The sequence below is a fragment of the Haliotis rufescens genome, unplaced genomic scaffold, assembly GCF_023055435.1.
Source record: "Haliotis rufescens isolate VD_foot unplaced genomic scaffold, xgHalRufe1.0.p SCAF_4, whole genome shotgun sequence".
Lineage (NCBI taxonomy): Eukaryota > Metazoa > Mollusca > Gastropoda > Lepetellida > Haliotidae > Haliotis > Haliotis rufescens.
Genome location: NW_025964112.1, coordinates 34,619,233 through 34,638,892, shown reverse-complemented (window position 1 = coordinate 34,638,892; position 19,660 = coordinate 34,619,233). Strand labels below are relative to the sequence as shown.

General features: G+C 39.3%; 1 protein-coding gene across 1 annotated transcript; it reads right to left on the bottom strand.

Annotated features, from left to right (window-relative positions):
• Positions 1-1,067: 1,067 nt before the first annotated feature.
• Positions 1,068-19,639, bottom strand: LOC124149865 (E3 ubiquitin-protein ligase NRDP1-like). Its single transcript, XM_046521690.2, has 8 exons — positions 19,525-19,639; positions 17,060-17,154; positions 15,217-15,516; positions 12,599-12,730; positions 12,250-12,329; positions 10,905-11,146; positions 9,429-9,561; positions 1,068-8,884 (listed from the first exon to the last, which is right to left on the bottom strand). Exons 2-7 carry the CDS (start codon positions 17,147-17,149, stop codon positions 9,458-9,460), a joined length of 948 nt encoding a protein of 315 aa, XP_046377646.1. The 5' UTR covers positions 17,150-17,154; positions 19,525-19,639; the 3' UTR covers positions 1,068-8,884; positions 9,429-9,457.
• Positions 19,640-19,660: the final 21 nt, after the last annotated feature.

Sequence of the window (19,660 nt, the reverse complement as noted above, 5' to 3'; positions counted from 1 at the left end):
CAGTCAATTTGCAATATACACACACATATGTATGGTTACACAGGTGCAAAATTACTTACGTTAGTAAATGTTGTGCATGTGAACGGGGTATTAGTGTGTTGAGTTTAAGTCTGCTATCAACAGAGTTTCAGTTGGTATATCATGACATGTCAGCTCATAAAATGATGTAATGCAGGTTTAAGACATTTACCACTTTGTGAAACCCACGATCATAGGTATGGTGCTGACAAACCTAGAAACATAATCAGAACGAATCGGGGCTAATCTGGAAATAGAAGTCACGATCATTGGATTCTGTCATGCATAAGGGATGTAACTCCATAGCGCAACTAAGATAACCAGTGCCCTCAACACAGTCAGCCATGTCACACAATTCAACTATTCAGTCGGATAATGAGACAAGCATAGGGCACTGGGAAACTACTCTGCCTAAACTCTTAATATCTGAATCTGCTCTTGGTCAATACTTCCAAGTGTTCCAGTAATAAAAGAGTTACTAAGGGAGAAATTCAAAATAATGCAGTTCATGGACAACGTTGATGACTCCATCAAGCATGGCATGCTGCCGTACCACCATTGTTCAACAGACCCCAAGTTGCAGGTCATTCAGCTCTGTGGTTTTCACACAAGTCAAAAGGTTACAATTTTCATATTAATTGGTAAGGTGGCCAACATGCCATCAGCAGGATCCGCAGTCTGATTTAATTAAAATCAAACTTTCAAAATCACATGAAAACCAGTGCATGGGTTTATATGTCATCTAAGGCATTGTAACTTCCTGTACAGAGTTGTGGCCCTTGGGCATGCCAGGAGCCTATGATCATGGGTTCAAATCCCCAACTTCTCCCAAATGTTTTTAGGTTCGTTAACACCATACCATGGGTTTCACCAAAGTGTTAAATGTCTGAGGCTATCTTTCCACATCTAGTGGCCACAATACCACTGAAATAGTGTTCCACGCAGCATTAAGCTATACAGTTTCACTCAGACTACCACAATCCTGTGATGGAACGTTCCATAGAACAGTGAGTACCTCTAACCCAGATAAAACAAAACAAGACAATACATAATAGTTAGCAAAGCCAGCATTTTTTTTATATTTTTATAGGCACATTTTTCAAACATCATGTAAAACAGAATAGGAAGTTATTTTTACAAACCAGACTATGATTTACTGTACATTTATGATTAAAATATTATATATGTACAGAGCTACCAATACTCATGTTCAATGTCAGTCATAGTAAACTTCCTGTCATGTGTAGCAATATGCCTGTGATCAGAACAGAAGAAACAAAACATCTTTTGGAAAGTCTCGTAGTTCCATAATTATTAACACAATTAAGAGTATTTCAGAGCATGATCCGCTTTCCATTTATGTATATACACAAACTTTATCAGAATGATACTTCAAGTTGATATCATGATTCTCAAGCAAAATGAATTGTCCATTAAAAAAGTCTTGGAACAGTCTGTAAAGCGTCAGTGAATTGGCCTTATACAGAAGGCAGCGATTTTGCAGCTGAGAAAGAAACTGAGCTGCATCAGGCAAACCAGTTGTTGATAGTGTGAGCAGCCATCCAAGTACAATTCACTCTCAGTCCTTGATAAGTTAAATGATAACCCCTAATTTAGACTTGAAACCTACTCCAAGAATGCCACCATGAGATAATCAAGACCAGATGAAACAATAATAAGATTCTGGCTTCTCTGAGTGAAAAACATATTTCATCTTCATTTCTTATCAAAATTATTCTGGAGGTGGAACATTACTTTTGAACAGTTCCTTCCCAGGAGATGTCCCAGCAGGACATTGCAACACAAATTCATCACACAAACCATCTCTGTGAACTCACACAAGAATCTCGACATAAAGGTCACGTCTGTTCCTCTCGTTCAGAATTCAAGCACTTTTCGAATGTAACACACAATAGCTGTATTCAATGAATATAATAATCTAGAAAAATCAACATTTTGGTCTGAAAGCACTTCTCATAATGAACTACCATGGTTACTGGATACTGCAGTACCAACAAAACAAAGCATCCAATGCTATTATCCAGAAACACCTCACATGATAACAACAACGCACATGCATCAAACTTCTAATATGAAAATGAAAAGAAAAACACAAGTTGTTTTTCAAAAAGCATTCACATTCATGTAATGTACAAATATCAATCCCAACTTAAGGGTCATTAATGTTATCTCATTGAAAGTGTACCAACCCAAACAGTGAACCATCTTGTTGAGAGTACCAACCCAAACAGTGCAACATCTTGTTGAGAGTACCAACCCAAACAGTGCACCATCTTGTAGAGAGTACCAACCAAACAGTGCACCATCTTGTTGAGAGTACCAGCCCAAACAGTGCACCATCCTGTAGAGAGTACCAACCAAACAGTGCACCATCTTGTTGAGAGTACCAACCCAAACAGTGCACCATCTTGTAGAGAGTACCAACCAAACAGTGCACCATCTTGTTGAGAGTACCAGCCCAAACAGTGCACCATCCTGTAGAGAGTACCAACCAAACAGTGCACCATCTTGTTGAGAGTACCAACCCAAACAGTGCACCATCTTGTAGAGAGTACCAACCAAACAGTGCACCATCTTGTTGAGAGTACCAACCAAACAGTGCACCATCTTGTAGAGAGTACCAACCCAAACAGTGCACCATCTTGTTGAGAGTACCAACCCAAACAGTGCACCATCTTGTAGAGAGTACCAACCCAAACAGTGCACCATCTTGTTGACAGTACCAACCAAACAGTGCATCATCTTGTAGAGAGTACCAACCCAAACAGTGCACCATCTTGCAGAGAGTACCAACCAAACAGTGCACCATCTTGTTGACAGTACCAACCCAAACAGTGCACCATCTTGTTGACAGTACCAACCAAACAGTGCACCATCTTGTTGACAGTACCAACCAAACAGTGCACCATCTTGTTGACAGTACCAACCAAATCATGTTAGTAACAAGCTAGTTGACTGCCATTAAAAATGATAATCTTTCAGGATTGTTCATACTAATCAACACTTGTAGCTTGATAACATACATGACCAATACTTGCCTTCTACCAATGACAGTATATTCTGTTCACTGTAACAGAGAAGGTTTAGCCAGACCTTTGCTAATAACACAGGCACCTGTGGTGTTGCTTGCTGGAAGAACAAGGGGGTGTCCTGCCCTTTTTGTGTCTTTGTTCACTGGGGTAGTGTGCACCCCCTCCCCCCTTTTCAAAATGGCTTCATCTCACCTTCCTCTGTTGTTGCCGCATTACATGTCGCGGAGTTAGGAGAGAGGTAATATGACCTTAAGAGTATCTAAAGACATAACATTATTCAAAACAAGTTAACAATGAGAGGGTAACATTTAAATGATAATGAAAACCTGCATTAATATCATGATTATTCTGCCAGTTTTATCTGGCATTCCCATGATTGTGACTCCCCTCCTTGTCTATCTGATTTTTGTTACTGACCCCACAGCTAAACCCACAGTCAAGAACTGAATCTCTAATCTTCGAACACTTTTGGCCAATGTTCCATGCATCTGGTCCATTGAACCCATGTAACCCTGTAACAGAGTGGAATGTTGTTTTCCCAATGGAGCTGCAGACATCAAATATGTTTAAACTTACACAAGTGATGCCAATAATATAATGCCAAAGGAACATATACGCCTTGTTTGGAGGACTGTTCATCTATAAACACTTCTATCACACGAGGCACAAGGCTCCTTCCCCTTATACAGTAATGGGATTTGGCTGGCAGCACATTTAGCCATATCTACTTCTCCTAACATAATAAACATGATCATATAATGGCTAGTATTATCGATGTGATAAACCAATCCGATAAACTTTATAATGAACCAACCAGGATGCAAATGTTGCCGAGCAGAAATCACTTCAAGCTCCACACATTGGTGCAATGCCTTCTTTCTCAATAAACTACTGACTAATATTCCCAATATGCTTAGATAACAGATTCCCAAGGTGGTGCCATGTTTCTGTGGACCAACATGGCACCAGTCATTTGGCACAATACCCCCGGTATGATAATTTCGGCATTTCACTCAAACTTTGAATTTTTATGTGGTTTTTAAAGCTACATTAGTGAATGAACCAAAGTCTTAAACATCCATTACTTTAAGAGTGACATTATCAGATACATAGATTGTTACCTTTGCATGTTTCTGTATCTTAAATATCATATATATGCAATATAAAATATTTATATTGCTGGACGAATGCTTTCAGAATACAGCTTTAATTCCTAATTCATGATATATAAGAGCTCGCCTAATACAATTATTATTACTCATATTACAATATGGAAACACACTCGGCTGAATAGAGTGATAACTGAACACAATGTTCAGGGTACAGGGGACTCCTTCACGAGGAATGGCTCATAGTGGTCCATACAATACTGAATATTGTTGATGGATGGGATTTATCTATGACACTTTTTGGCAGGCAAATTTTGAAGAAATCAATACTTTGTTCTTCTTCTTTAAGTTCTTATTTTCATAAATTCAGAGGTACATAACATTGTATTTTAACATTGTATTCAGTGCAATATTGTCGAACTAAGCAATCAAAGCCTATTACCTATATTGATTTTCATTGTTATCAGTGAAATATCAGTCACCTCTACCACCTTAAGCCAACACATTTGTAATAAACAACAGCAGTTGTGACTAATGAATGACCCATGAGGCTACACCACAGGCCCTAGAGGATCAGTAGGAAACATCTTTGATAAGAACCCAGAACTAAACTGAATGAATAGATCTTCCATAAGAATCAGTGAATGAGTGAGTATGGTTTTACGCCGCTTTTAGCAATATCCCAGCAATATCACAATGGGCTTCACACATTGTACCCATGTTGGGAATCGAACCCAGGTCTTCAGTGTGACGAGGGAATGCTTTAACCACTAGGCTACCGCCCCCTTCCATAAGAGTGAAAATGTAAGGTTAAAATGTGCACCGACATACTGAAACTTGAGTACAAAGCTTTCCTACTGGAACATCCTGTCCTAACCACTGCAGAAACGTTCATGTTGGCTAACTAATGGATAATGCAGAGGTAACAAATATTCCAACAAGACAATTATTTTCGGCCATCACAGCAGAAGAATAACAGGTTGAAGATATATTGTGGTAAGTGAATTCTAATTACATCCACATTATGAACCTGACGATGACTAAGTAACATGCATTGAGTGGTGAATGTAATTCCCATTGGCACAGTTTCTGACATCTTTCAGGGCAGTAGGGTAGCCTAGGGGTTAAAGTGTTCGCTCATCATGTCGAATACCCGGGTTCAATTCTCGACGTGGGTACAAAGTGTGATGCCCATTTCTGGTGTCCCCCACCGTGATATTGTTGGAATATTGCTAAAAGCGGCGAAAAACCATACTCACTCACTCACTCACTCACTCACTCACTCCCTCTGACATCTTTCAGACTGCTACTCAAGTTTGTCATTCAAGCTGATTTTGTCTTAACCCACAGAGTTTATTCAGGGAAAGTTAATGCAAGGATAAGTATTTCAACTGTTCATAAACCCTGAGAAGAAGATGAATTGTAAACAAGATCATATCCTGCATACAGTGGACCTCATTTCTAAATGCAAATCAATATGGTGTCTGAAATGCAATGCAAGCACTCTGAAATGAACTATGCACTCAAAATGTTCACATGTGTATGGAAAACAAGGAGAAGTTCTTCTGTATATACAACTTCTATTACAAGCAGCGACTTGGCTTTGGGGTAGATTCTTACACTTTTATCAGCAAACGCTTGTCTACACCAAAACAAAGTCATCTAAGCTGTAATATAGAAGTTGTTTGTCCATACAAACTTGTACTTGTTCACCTCGCCAACTTCTAAATTCAATCAAGGTGTATGGTAAATGAAACAACATAAAACAGTCTCACATCGCACAAAAATGAACATATATATTTTGAAACTGTACAAGATAAATAAGTCAACACAAGCTACACTGAAACACAATACAATAGAATGTACAGGACTGGACTAAACAACTGAAGTATGTTTTGCTTGGATTAAATGTTAAATATCACATTCACTTGTCAGTTCCTTTTCTCAACACTGGACCTTCAGTGTGCAACTAAAATAAATCAAAAGGCATTATTCTCAGGCCAAAGTGAAAATATACTTGCAATACATGTATTCCAATATACCTAAAACAAATGACTACTTATTTGATCCATACTTGAATTTGCAATTTGAACATAAGCAAACAAATATAAATAAAATATGGCCTCAGGATAGCTCCCCATTTTCTTAAGTACACTTAGGCTTTGTCTTCAAGCAACGATGAATGAAAGTATTCTTGTATCATGTGTATTGGGTGTAAATGTTCAAAAATATAGTCTATTGATTCAGTATTGAACCAAACAGGCTAAGACTAGTTCATCTTTCTGACGAGACTGCACTCAAGTGTCTTCCTTCTCTACCATATGCCTTCAGAGTCCTATTTCAAACAGTACTCTTAGCGCTAAGACGATTTTAACTCTAACACTGACTTGTGAAAGTCATAGCAGTAACAGCCTATTGTGTAATGGGGACCAGGTCATAAGTCAATCCTTTTCAGTCTCCAGGGAGAATACCTTGTTCTGAATAGCCTAAGACGTGTTTGCATGCAGATGACAATTCGATTACACAAAGTCTCAATTAGTCATACTTACATGCAAGGGACCAGTCTATAATATGGGGTGAAGGGTGGGAATTAAAACAATGAGGGTACACATAAAGATCTGAACATAAAGACATGAAATGCAAGAAGCAACCACAAAAAAGGAATAAAAAACTAAAGTTGTTATCAAAACCAAAAAAAGAAGTGTCATGTCCTCAGTTGGGTAGTTAGAAAAGTCCAAATAATATTCACCATAAAAAAAAAACTATTGATAGAAAAGACAACATGATAAAATGAAGGGCTCTTTCAATATTATCTAAACCCTGCCCATAAAAAGTTCCTCCATTATTAATGGACGGTCCCTAATACAAACATCACCTAGGAATGTACTTGATTGATTTGTTGGTTCAATGGACAAAGACAAATGAAATTTGCAAAACATTACCTGAAAAGCATGAAACATAAACATGAAAACGCTACTTTAACATGCCCAAATATTAATCATGGACTCACTGCATACAATCCACATAAAGCACTATTTTACAGCAGAAATTCCAAAGTGTGCATCATTATATAGGTCTGTACATCATCTAGCATCACTCGTATCACAATCAAGAAACAATCGTTATTAGCTATACAACACAACCCTGCTTGGACTAGCACATCGTAATCAGACTCGGTCTATGTCAGATCTTGAAGACATTGGTCTGGAGGTGTCCTCACAGAAACAGAGAGGATTCTTTCCACATGGAAGTTGTCATAAAAACCTGAAGCAAGAGTCAGTGAGTAAGGTGGGTTTAACGCTGGTTTGAACAGTATTTCAGTTATATCACGACATGTCAGCTAAATGTGGGAGGAAAGCCCGAAGTGATGCAGTTCTCAGACGTTTACCACTTCAATGAAACCCATGTGCATGGGTATGGTGCTGACAAACCTAGAAACATAAAAGGGGTGAACTGGGATTTGAACTCACGAGTTCTGGTGTGCCAAAGGGGTGCAATTCTGCGGAGCAAACTGCAGCACCTTATACGACTAGGCCACCCGTACCCCTACAATGTGACCTGCTGTTGAGTGCTTTGTAAGTATATGACTGTATAATGCTGAGATGGCTGTACCCAACAAGAGACTGACTCCAACTAAAACTACCAGTAACTTCATCACCTATGTGTTGCATCCAGGTACCAGGATGTCCTCAATCAAGGAAACAGGCATTTGTCTAGTCATGCCAGTGAACAAACAATGGGCAAACTGGGAAAAATGTGATACAATTCGCATGTCATTTGTGTATCGTACCAAATGAGAAAAGCTAATTCCTTTTATTGAAATGTATTAAATCCTTAGAACAGCACTAGTTAATGCAAAAATTGCAAATGTACATGGATATATAGGTCTGTTTTATGTTTATGGTCTGTTCCATAAAATTTAATTAAAATTTAGTATTTCCCGAAAAATATAAAATAAGAGAGGTGCATCATATTTAATTGATAAACATTCAGTGTCAACATGGTAATGAATGTGTTTAAAATATCAAATGTATTTTCTTTTATCATTCGCTTCTGATTAATAAACATCAAGTGAAAACATGGTATAGGATGTGTCTAAAATAGCAAACATACTTATATGCACTGATCTTGCAAAAAAAAATCATTCACCATATAACAAGTTGTACATCTACATTATACCCCTAACATACCAATGCTTGTTCCACAAACTGTAAATGATATTTATATTACCTCTACAATATCTCCTCCTCTGCAGGGACAATCTGACAACCTGTAAAGTAAAACTGTGACAAGAGGAGCTAAGGTGGGCAAAATGCTATTTGTCAGCTTACTCAAATCCTAGGACACAGGACAGCCTGGCTGTTAAAGATTCACCCCATCACATTGTTTCCCTTTAACATGTTTAATAGACAATCATGCCCTTTGGATGCAACACACATCTGGGCAAATCCCCAAGTGGAAAGAACCAGCTGACATTTGGCAAACAGACTGAACAAGGCAGGAGACTCAGGGTCCCAAGGAGTGACAGTAGACCATGCTGAGTGCAGGGCGTGTGAAGGACATCCATCTTAATGAGAGTTCATAACCGGTTAGTGACTGGCCTCCAGTAGCCTGCTGTTAACATGGACAGAGTGTGCATCCGGTTGGTCTTCACAGGTAGAAGTACATCACAGAGATCAGAGATGTGGTTCTTCCTTCAAATATCTACAGAGGAAGAATATTTCACAATGAAGTTTGCAGGATGTAGTCAGCGAGAATTGTCTTATCTATCTATCAGGGCCCCGTTCCCCAAAGTGGCGCAGCGGCTCGACTATCATAAGCCATGTTTAAGTATGGAAGTTATGATCATCTTAGCGCTAAGATCGCTTTGTGAAATGGGGCCCAGTCTTGTAATTGCAACACCAATAAAGTGAAGGGTAAGCATTTTACAGATATTCTCAATAAGTGCACCTGTTAACTCTACCACAGTAAGCTCATGGCAAAGGACTGTACATGGTGTACCAGGGTATCAGATTTCAAAAAATGAAAGTTATAGTCTTAGAAATGATATAAATACAAGAAAATTTATAACTAGTTATAAGAAAAGTAAAAAACTACATAATGCGGATGGCCTATTCTTGAGCTTCACTTCCACTAGTCAGTACATTCATGACTTCATAAAAATAAAGGTATTGGAAACTATTTTCATCCAAACTGTGTATGAAATTGCTACGCAATGATTACCTAGCTTCAACAATGCCTCACGTACCTTCATTAAAGCTATACCAGAGCAGAGAATCATTCTACTCCATGAGCGAAGATCATGACTAGACCCGGCTCCATAATCAGGTCCTCCGGCATATGCTGGTTCTCACACGCCATCACCACCACCGCCTGCTTGCCTGCACAAACACAGTGTTACAGTGTTACAGTGTTAACACCTTTTTCAACCATAAATTTTACTAAAATATTGTACAGCACCAATCGCTTAGGCCAATAGAAACATAAAAGTGGTGGCAGGATCAAACTTCACTCGCTTTTGTCTAGTGGGCCAGTAAATTGGTTGAAACAAGCAGGGAAAATCAGGACTTAGTGGATGAGTGAAAAACATGCCATAACACCACATTCTAACTAGGACAGTTAGTCACGCTGGTCAGGAAGTCAAAATGATGGCTTACAAAGCCACTGAATATCAAAAGTCGTCACTGAGTAGTCAGTATGTTTGAAATGAGTAAACGCCACAGAGGATCTGTTTTCGAAATGACCCCAAAACCCAAAACGTTTTGTCCTTGTTAGATAAATGCTTAGTTTCATGAAACACACACTGGACATGAGGCGTGAACAAAGACAGACACTCCCCTCACCTATCAACTAGAAAATGAATGAAGTTTCATTAAATCCTAAACAAACTCATCATATGATCATCACCAAAACACAACTGCATTCAGTCCATGCATCCTTCAATATAGTAGAGCAGAAGGGGTGGATACATAATGTTCACTGTCAAAATCTGTATGTTGCTGGACAGCATCAGGTGTCCCCTCCAGATTGTACCTTGGTTTGAATTTGAAATACAAGCTGCTATTGTTGTAATATCGAACATGATGAACACAAATCAGAATGTTTACAACACACTGAAGACCTTGACTATTGAAGACTTCCCATGTACTGCTATTCACATGACAGCATCTTAACTAAAATACAAGCTAAACATGCACTGAAAATTTATGATAAGAACAAGTGCTTTGAGCATGTTAACATGTTATGGTACACTGTCTAAATGCCACTGTGTAAATACCTAGGGTTTGTTTCTAGAATACCTCCTGGCTTGTCAACTGGCAACAAAATTCCAAAACGGCCTCCCATAATAAATTAGTTTTGGAGGGATTTCAGATCATTTTATTTTCTAAGACATTGAGTAATTGACTTATTTTATCAAAAAAGGTTTATTCAAATTTGATATTGATACATATAAATGTCTCATCAAAGTTGATATTTTTCTTGAAAATGTACTAATGTCATTTGTAACTTGCAAGATCAAGGCATGCTATGTCTGTACCCCTGAGAGCATCATATGAGTTATTACACATGATAAATGAATGAAGTGTCATAAAATCATTTTATATATTTTCAAACAATTATTACAAAGCAAACACATTATCCAATACATAAGAACGCACACTGAAAAAAAAAGCCAAAAACAAAAAAAATGTTGTGATAATTTCAAGTAATTTGAACCACTTACCCGGAATTCTCTTTGTTATATAATTTTCATACTGCCGTCTGTTTAACTGTCGAGTTTCTAGTGTACTGAGCCCCGTTGGCCACCTCCTCTCATGGGCATTCTCCATCAGCTCGTTGACTATATGTGTGGGGCAGCCACTGTCAATCAGCGCCCTCTTGATGACAGCTTGTAGCACAGCATCGGGGGTAGATATCATTCCACCCCACCGCGTCACCCGGGCCGCCTGCAGGCTCCCCACCCACCTGAAAATGTTTCAGGGTCAGAATGTTTCACAGTACATGGTCAGAATGTTCCTCTGAACATGGTGACATTGTTTCACATATTCACAAGACAAATAGTTCATTATATACAATGAGCGACTTTAAACTTTGAACAGTATTCCAGTTATATGACAGCGTGTCAGTGATATGTGGGAGGAATGCCCGAAGTAATGCAGGCGTTTACCACATTGGGGAAACTCATGGGTATGGTGCTGACAAACCTAGAAACAAATTTGGATTCGAACCCACAACCATAGGTTTCTGGAGTGTACAAGGGATGCAACTCTGTACAGCAAATTAAGGAGCCTTAGACGACTGGGCCACCGGTGCCCCTCATTACACACAGTCACTGATAACTTATAACTAGCCAGACTTTTAATACAAGACACTGGCCCTTACATGGTTTGTCTTCTTCCAAAACATTTCATGGTCAATATGCCTAGGTGCAGGAGGCAAATTACAAATTTTATCAGAGATGATTCAAGGTTTATGTCCAAGTAAAACTCTTGAAAGAACAGTTTTAACTAGGCCATAAACCAAAATGTAGTCAAATATATGTTTCCAATTAACCACTGAATTCCATAACTATCAATTTTTTAATTGTTTCAAAATTTTGTAATGATTAAGGCATTCTTATTCGTACAACAAAGAGCAAACTGGTATAAGCTTTGGCTGAACAACAGATCAGTTCCATTGGGAAATGGGAAACCACTGATTTCATTCATTTCCATCTATTTCATAGTTCTGAATGCCATTATCACGACAGGGGACACCAGAAACGGGCTCCACGCATTTTACCCACGTGGAGAATCAAACCCGGGCCTTCAAAGTGACGAGGGAACAAATTAACCACAAGGCCACCACACCACCACTACTGTTATCATGGAATAATTTCAGATGCACCTTGTACCTGAATATGCCTGATGCTGGGATGTGTTCAGTTGAATTGTTTTAGAAGCTGGAACTTTGTTCAAGCTCGTTTTGAAAGAAGAAGGAAGAAATGCACAGTTTGAGATAGGATAAGTTATAACATGTACATAATGAAAAAGTCTTAATTGTGATTAAAGATGTCTGTGGCAGTTTACCTGATGACATCTTCATTCTCCATGGTTGCCTGAATTTCTCTCATCCGCGGATTAGACACACGCATTGATCTCATGTACTCCTGCAAGAATACATTGTTATCACTTTTATAACATTCACATTAAGTTACTTTTCTGGTGACAATTATTTGTCAGATTCACAATATCAAACTGTTATTTGAAAATCAAATAATGGGTGTTAAAAATTCCACATTTATGACAAGGTCAAAGGGTGTTTTTCCCATAAATTATCACTGCATTAGTCCTGATAATTCCTACTCCATCATTAACCTCCATACGCACAAACAACAAACATTTGTTAATTGACATCCTACAACATGTCGAACTGTACCTTCAAGAGTTGTATTTCTCGTTTTTGTTCATTCAGGGCCAGTTTCTGTTCAGCGTTCTCGGACTGCATCTCCTGCATCTTCTGCTGCAGCTGCATCACGATATTGCGCAGCTCTCGAGTGCAGTTATGGTCCTGTGTACAAAAAACAGCCAAACCATTAACCAAATACTTACACTGTCATCAGAGAGGGAATTGAACCCATACTAAGGAGAGTTAAAAAGAGAGAAGCAGGGAGAGAGAGAAAATTGAACCTATACGAAGGAGAGTTAGAGAGAAGCAGAGAGAGAGAGAAAGAGAGAGAGAATTGAACCCATACGAAGGAGAGTTAGAAAGAGAGAAGCAGAGAGAGAAAGAGAGAATTGAACCCATACGAAGGAGAGAGTTAGAAAGAGAAGCAGAGAGAGAAAGAGAGAAGCAGAGAGAGAAAGAGAGAGAGAGAGAGAATTGAACCCATACGAAGGAGTTAGAAAGAGAGAAGCAGAGAGAGAGAATTGAACCCATACGAAGGAGAGAGTTAGAAAGAAGAGAAGCAGAGAGAGAGAGAGAGAGAGAGAAAGAGAGAGAGAATTGAACCCATACAAAGGAGTTAGAAAGAGAGAAGCAGAGAGAGAGAAAATTGAACCTATAAGGAGTTAGGAAGAGAGAAGCAGAGAGAGAGAGAGAATTGAACCCATACAAAAGAGAGTTAGAAAGAGAGAAGCAGAGAGAGAAAATTGAACCTATACAAAGGAGAGTTAGAAAGAGAAAAGCAGAGAGAGAGAGAGAGAATTTAACCCATACGAAGGAGAGAGTTAGAAAGAGAGAAGCAGAGAGAGAGAAAATTGAACCTATACGTAGGAGAGTTAGAAAGAGAGAAGCAGAGAGAGAGAGAGAAAGAGAGAGAGAGAATTGAACCCATACGAAGGAGTTAGAAAGAGAGAAGCAGAGAGAGAGAAAATTGAACCTATACAAAGGAGAGTTAGAAAGAGAGAAGCAGAGAGAGAGAGAAAGAGAGAGAAAGAGAGAGAGAGAATTGAACCCATACGAAGGAGAGAGTTAGAAAGAGTGAAGCAGAGAGAGAGAAAATTGAACCTATACAAAGGAGAGTTAGAAAGAGAGAAGCAGAGAGAGAGAATTGAACCCATACGAAGGAGAGTTAGAAAGAGAGAAGAGAGAGAGAATTGAACCCATACAAGGGAGAAATAGAAAGATAAAAGCGGAGAGAGAGAGAGAGTTAGAAATAGAGAAGCAGAGAGAGAGAATTGAACCCATAGTGAGAATTGAACCAATAAAGAGAGAAGCAGAGAGAGATAATTGAACCCATACAAAGGAGAGAAATAGAAAGAGAGAAGCAGAAAGTTAGAAATAGAGAAGCAGAGAGAAAGAGAGAGAGAGAGAATTGAACCCATAGGAAGGAGAGATAGAAAGAGAGAAGCAGAGAGAGAGAGAGTTGAACCCAGAGAGAATTTAACCCACATAAAGGAGAGAGTTAGAAAGAGAGAAGCAGAGAGAGAGAAAATTGAACCTATACAAAGGAAAGAGTTAGAAAGAGAGAGCAGAGAGAGAGAGAAAGAGAGAGAATTGAACCCATACGAAGGAGAGTTAGAAAGAGAGAAGCAGAGAGAGAGAATTGAACCCATACAAAGGAGAGAAATAGAAAGAAAGAAGCGGAAAGTTAGAAATAGAGACGCAGAGAGAAAGAGAGAGAGAGAATTGAACCCATACGAAGGAGAGTCAGAAATAGAAATGCAGAGAGAGAGAGAACTGAACCCACACAAAGGAGAAATAGAAATAGAGAAGCAGAGAGAAAAAGAGAGAGAGAGATAGAATTGAACCCATACGAAGGAGAGAGTTAGAAAGAGAGAAGCAGAGAGAGAGAATTGAACCCATACAAAGGAGAAATAGAAAGATAAAAGCGGAGAGAGAGAGAGAGAGAGAGAGAGAGAGAATTGAACCCATAGTGAGAATTGAACCAATAAAGGGAGAATTTGAGAGTTATTTGAACCCATACCCAGGGATGTGAGTATGTTTTCCCCCCCCAAAAAAAGAGGAAAACCATAGGGGGGGGGGGGTCTTTGAATTTTTTAAACATTTGATTGCATTTTAAGCAATTTCATGCAGTTTGGACAACATTCACACCAAGAGATGTAATAAGTCAATGGCAAAAGTCAATAAGTCAAATAAACAAAGGTGGCGGATGCAGTAAAATTTCGAAGTTAAATCAGTGCTTTTAAAAGGTCGGGCATAGCTTCCGTGCACCCGGCTACCCGCTGGGTCTGGGAAGCAATACTACCATAAACTTCACCCCCCATCCCCCAGACACAAGGACAACTGTCACAAGCGTGCAATGACCCTTTCCCCATGTTGTAGCAAATTGAAAAAACTAACCTTGTACTTACTTACCTTTTGTTGAAAAAAGCAAAACAACATTGCAAACATAAGATATTAATACAACATATATCCACATGTTATGGGTTTATATTTTAACGTGGAAGATGATATTTTCCGTGGACTGCTGTTTTAAAAAACGTGATTTTTCGCGTTTCTGTGGCGATTTCACATCCCTGCATACCTATGGGATGACAAGTGAAAGCTTTAACAAAGGGTTTGCACCACCATCCTGTCTGCATGTGTCTCACCTTGAGCTCATCTTTAGGGATGATGAGTCCACATCCCTGCTCACAGTGAACAGGCTTCTTCGGGTTGTGTTCACACTCCTGCACGTGACTCTGCAGCAGGTCGAGCTTGACCACCGCCATGCAGCCATAGCTGGCATTGTCGCACTTGATGTGCAGGCGCGACAGCAGGTTGCGCAGTATCCGGGGCACCTGCTTCAGCTGGTTGGATGTGATAGGACTTCGGTCAACAGGGCAGGTTGGCTGGCGGGTCAGCCATTCATGGATGCAGCCAGCACAGAATGCGTGTTCACATTGTGGTGCCTGGAACACATTCATATAGCAGTTTGGGACATACAGTCAAATATTTCTAACTTAATTCAGCATGTTAGTTAACACAGATGATGAAGCTTCATGGACTTGGCACAACAGTGTTACACCATGCATATTGAGGCCCTGATTGTCTTGTATAATTTAGGTAAGCAGTAAAACTTGTATAAGATTAAAGAGGCCCATAACTCGAGTGAATGAGTGAGTATGGTCAAACTATGCTTTGAACATCTTCATGAGGCAAAGGAGTTAACTGACTGTAAAAGTCCAGTTTCCACCCTTGCCAAAATAGGCTGGAATTTCTGGACTCAATCGTAGCGCCACCAGTGGTGACTATGAGTTACGTCAGATTCCACCTCTTATATCGCTTGCATTTGCTTAAAACAAAATGGCAGGGCCCAGTCAAGACTATCTGATAAATACTCAAAATCTGTATTGTAATAAAACGTGTCATACTTCACCAAGTGCATCAAATCAAGTGAGCACCTTGATAAGAAACAAGAAAAGATTAGGAAAATATCTGTGGATGGCAAGTTAGAACATGCTTTGCAAATCCTGCAATCGAGCAAAATCTGCACTGCATTTTACGAACCCAATGTCAATTTCGCTGTGATTGATTGGCTATGCACAGACTCGTTTGTACAGCCAAAATATATCTCCATAATTCCAGGCTAGTTCGGTGAGGGTGGAAACTGGATTTTCATAGTCAGTTAACTCCCTTGCCTTAAGAAGATGTTTTGTTAATTTTGTTACTACCAAGCTTTGTTGTAGGACTTTCAACATTATTAAAACAAATCTGTGAAAACTATAGGTTTCCCCCCGATCACATGTCACATGTGGAGACAGATTCCCAATATCAAAGTATTATTTGAAAATCAAATACGGGGGTTTAAAATCCCACATTAATAACAAGGTCAAAGGGTGTTTTTCTCACAAATTATCACTACCTTCGTCTTGATAATTAATGATGCACCATTAACCTCCTTACGCATAAACAACAAACATTTGTTAATGGACATCCTACAAAATGTTTAACTGTTCCTTCACATGTCACAGGTGGAGACATCATCTTAGTCAAACTGTTGCATGAATGAGTGAGTGAGTTGGGTTTAACGCCGCTTTTAACTGCATTCCAGTTATATCGCGGCGTGTCAGCCTAATGTGGGAGGAAAGCCCGAAGTGATGCAGGTCTCAGACGTTTACCACTTCAGTGAAACCCACAAGCATGGGTATGGTGCTGACAAACCTAGAAACATAATCGGGTTGAATAGGGATTCGAACCCACAATCATAGGTTTCTGGTGTGCCCAAGGGATCCAACTCTGCACAGCGAATCACCGCGCCTTAGACGACTTTGCCACCTGTGGCCCCTGCATGAATGATGTCAAACAGCAAGAAGAAAATAGTATATCACTCAGTGACAATAATTGCATTGGTATCCTTGCCCATACAGGTCAAACATAGTCAAGATCGAAACTTTTGTCTTCATACAGCATGGCATAGTAAACTAAGTACACCATGTACAACTGTGGCGCTACCTGTAGGGGTTCCTCCAACACTCCACTGCAGATGGGGCAGATCAGCTCCTCGTCTACATCACCCTCAAACCGCACCACCTCGTAACCCATCTCGCCTGCAACATACACCAACTGTCAACTTGTATCACGTAAAAATGAAAGGAAAAATTGACAATGAACTGCAAAATCAGTAAGCAAACCAATTAAATAAGAATACCTAAATAAGCTAAAATGATTACCCAAAATTTCAATTTCTTATAAACTGTGATATACAAGACACAAATAGAAACTGTGCGAATGATAAAATTAATAGACAGTATTATTGAAACCATGGCAACAGGTGGTTCTCACATCAAACATATCCCACATTGAACTGATAAGGATGCCAGTCATGATGTCATTCAGTGATAACAGACATCACATGTTGTAGCTACCCAAGAAGATCCCGGTTAGAAAAGGTCTTCAGCAACCCATGCTTGTCGCAAGAGGCAGCGTTAGAAATTGGCACTGTTCCTATAGTCCTTGACAAACTGCCCAATAGTTAAGGTATCATAAGGACTAGTAGAAATTTGCCTTTTTTAAGAGTTTTGCTATATGTTATCATTATAAGGACTAGTGGTCTAAAACTGTTAGACTCTTAACGCTGAAGAGGCCACTAATGGGATCAGGTGGTCAGGCTTGCCGACTTGGTTGATGCATGTTACATTATCCCAATTGTGTGGATTGATGCTGATGATATCAATCACTGGATTGTCTGGTCAAAACTCACTTATTTAGAGATTGTCGTCATATAGCAAGAATATTGATGTGGCGTTGAACATCAAACAAACAAAACAAACATTATACTCATGTTCAGTGAGTTATCTAGGTCTGTCTCCTGTTTATTATAATCACCATTCTAAATAATATAAAACCTGGATTCATTTTACACTAAAGCTTTGCTCTGAACCTGATGCAAATAACACAACACTAAACAGTCCCTGAATCAAATTACACTCCTACGCATGATGAGCAAGAGAGTTCAAGTTGACGGTGGTGACATCACGTCAGATAGAAAGCTTGGATAGAGTCCTGGGTATATGTCATAATCAGATTCAAGATTATTGCACTTGTCTAGTATTATTTATAAATTTTATATATGCATACTCTCTGGGCAGATGCTCTACAACTAGACCACAAAGGTGGTCTCATTTCCTCCAGAAGCAGAAACCCTGGAGCACTCCATCCAAAGGACACCATCCATGAGACACTCACAGCCAACTTTCCCAATGTGTTCACCATGCTTGGAGAAAGAAACTCGCAGACTCATATGTTTCTGAATGTCGTGCGGGTAGTATGATCATCCTTTCCTTTTCTTAATATTTTTACACAAGATGTTGTTTCAAATTATTCCAACTGTAAAACCCAATGCTGAATTTGTGTGTTTACATTTGCCTTATGTGTTTCAGAAAATATGATCAGGCCTTAAGTAAATGAGTATGGTTTTACATCACTTTTAGCAATATTCCAGCAATATCACGGTGGGGGAATCCAGAAATGGGCTCCACATATTGGACCCATGTCAGGAATTGAACCCGGGTCTTCGGCATGACGAGCGAACGCTTTAACCACTAGGCTACCCGACCGCCCCTATCAGCCCTTAAAAGTTTGACTTTTATCATATTTGCATATAATGATATATGACATGGTGTTGCACACTCTGTAACGATTTGAATGAAACCAATGACGATGATAAGCAGCAGCTCTCGATTCAATAAATTGAGATGTAAAAACCATTCTAGTCTACTCTGAAATAACATTGGCCAACCCCAGCCCACCCCCAGTATGCAGGATGCCGACCCTGTTCGGTGGTATTCTGGACGCTGCAGTGCAGTAAGCTGTATGCCATGAAAAGTTTATCTAGTACTCAGATGGCAATATCTCAATGTTGAAATTTATTTTTCGTCTTAGTTTTGCTTACAAAGAATGACAAATCAATAAACTACTTAGCCCTAAAGTTTATGAACTCTCATAGTCATACATACAATGTGAAAGTCTCAAACTAATTTATTTGTACCAGCTATGTACACTGATTACTCGAGAGTACTTAAATTGAATGCGAAGATAAATTAAGTTGCATGCCGGGTGGCTAGAGGGAGGGGTTTGGCACCTTCAGACCTGTGTCTGTTGTAAAACCACTCGGTGTTTGTGTCGGGACGACCGATAGTTGAAATCTTTGAACAAGTTGACCGGAGCTTGTTGAATAAGTGTACCCTCTAGACTGAGAACTGTCATATTTATCATTTGAAATAACTGTTCTGGCTCATTCAAATACACAATCACAACACCCGCTAATAGAAAAATAGTTTTAAAGATACCGTGATTGGTGTTAAAAAAAATGCCTCCCAAGTGTCAACATGGTAAACAAAGGCACCTTTTCTGTTGAACAAAAAACATAAACATTGAATAAAGACTACAGTCATATCTGTACGTCATCGATATGTTACCATCAAAGAAAGCTTCCAATCCCGTTCCAACTACAATTGTTGCGAATACTTTCCGTCTTTGGCGACCTGTGGCTCTCCAGACGGAAACTGTCTCACTTCCTTGAAAGTGCGCAGACTCACAGACAAGGGCGAATAA

Excerpts from the sequence above, each read along its gene's own strand:
- LOC124149865 (XM_046521690.2), bottom strand. The coding sequence starts at position 17,149 with ATGGGTTACGAGGTGGTGCGGTTTGAGGGTGATGTAGACGAGGAGCTG. Across the intron at positions 12,731-15,216 it reads TCCCTAAAGATGAGCTCAAG|GACCATAACTGCACTCGAGA; the intron begins GTGAGACACATG and ends TTTTGTACACAG. Across the intron at positions 11,147-12,249 it reads GAGAATGAAGATGTCATCAG|GTGGGTGGGGAGCCTGCAGG; the intron begins GTAAACTGCCAC and ends AAACATTTTCAG.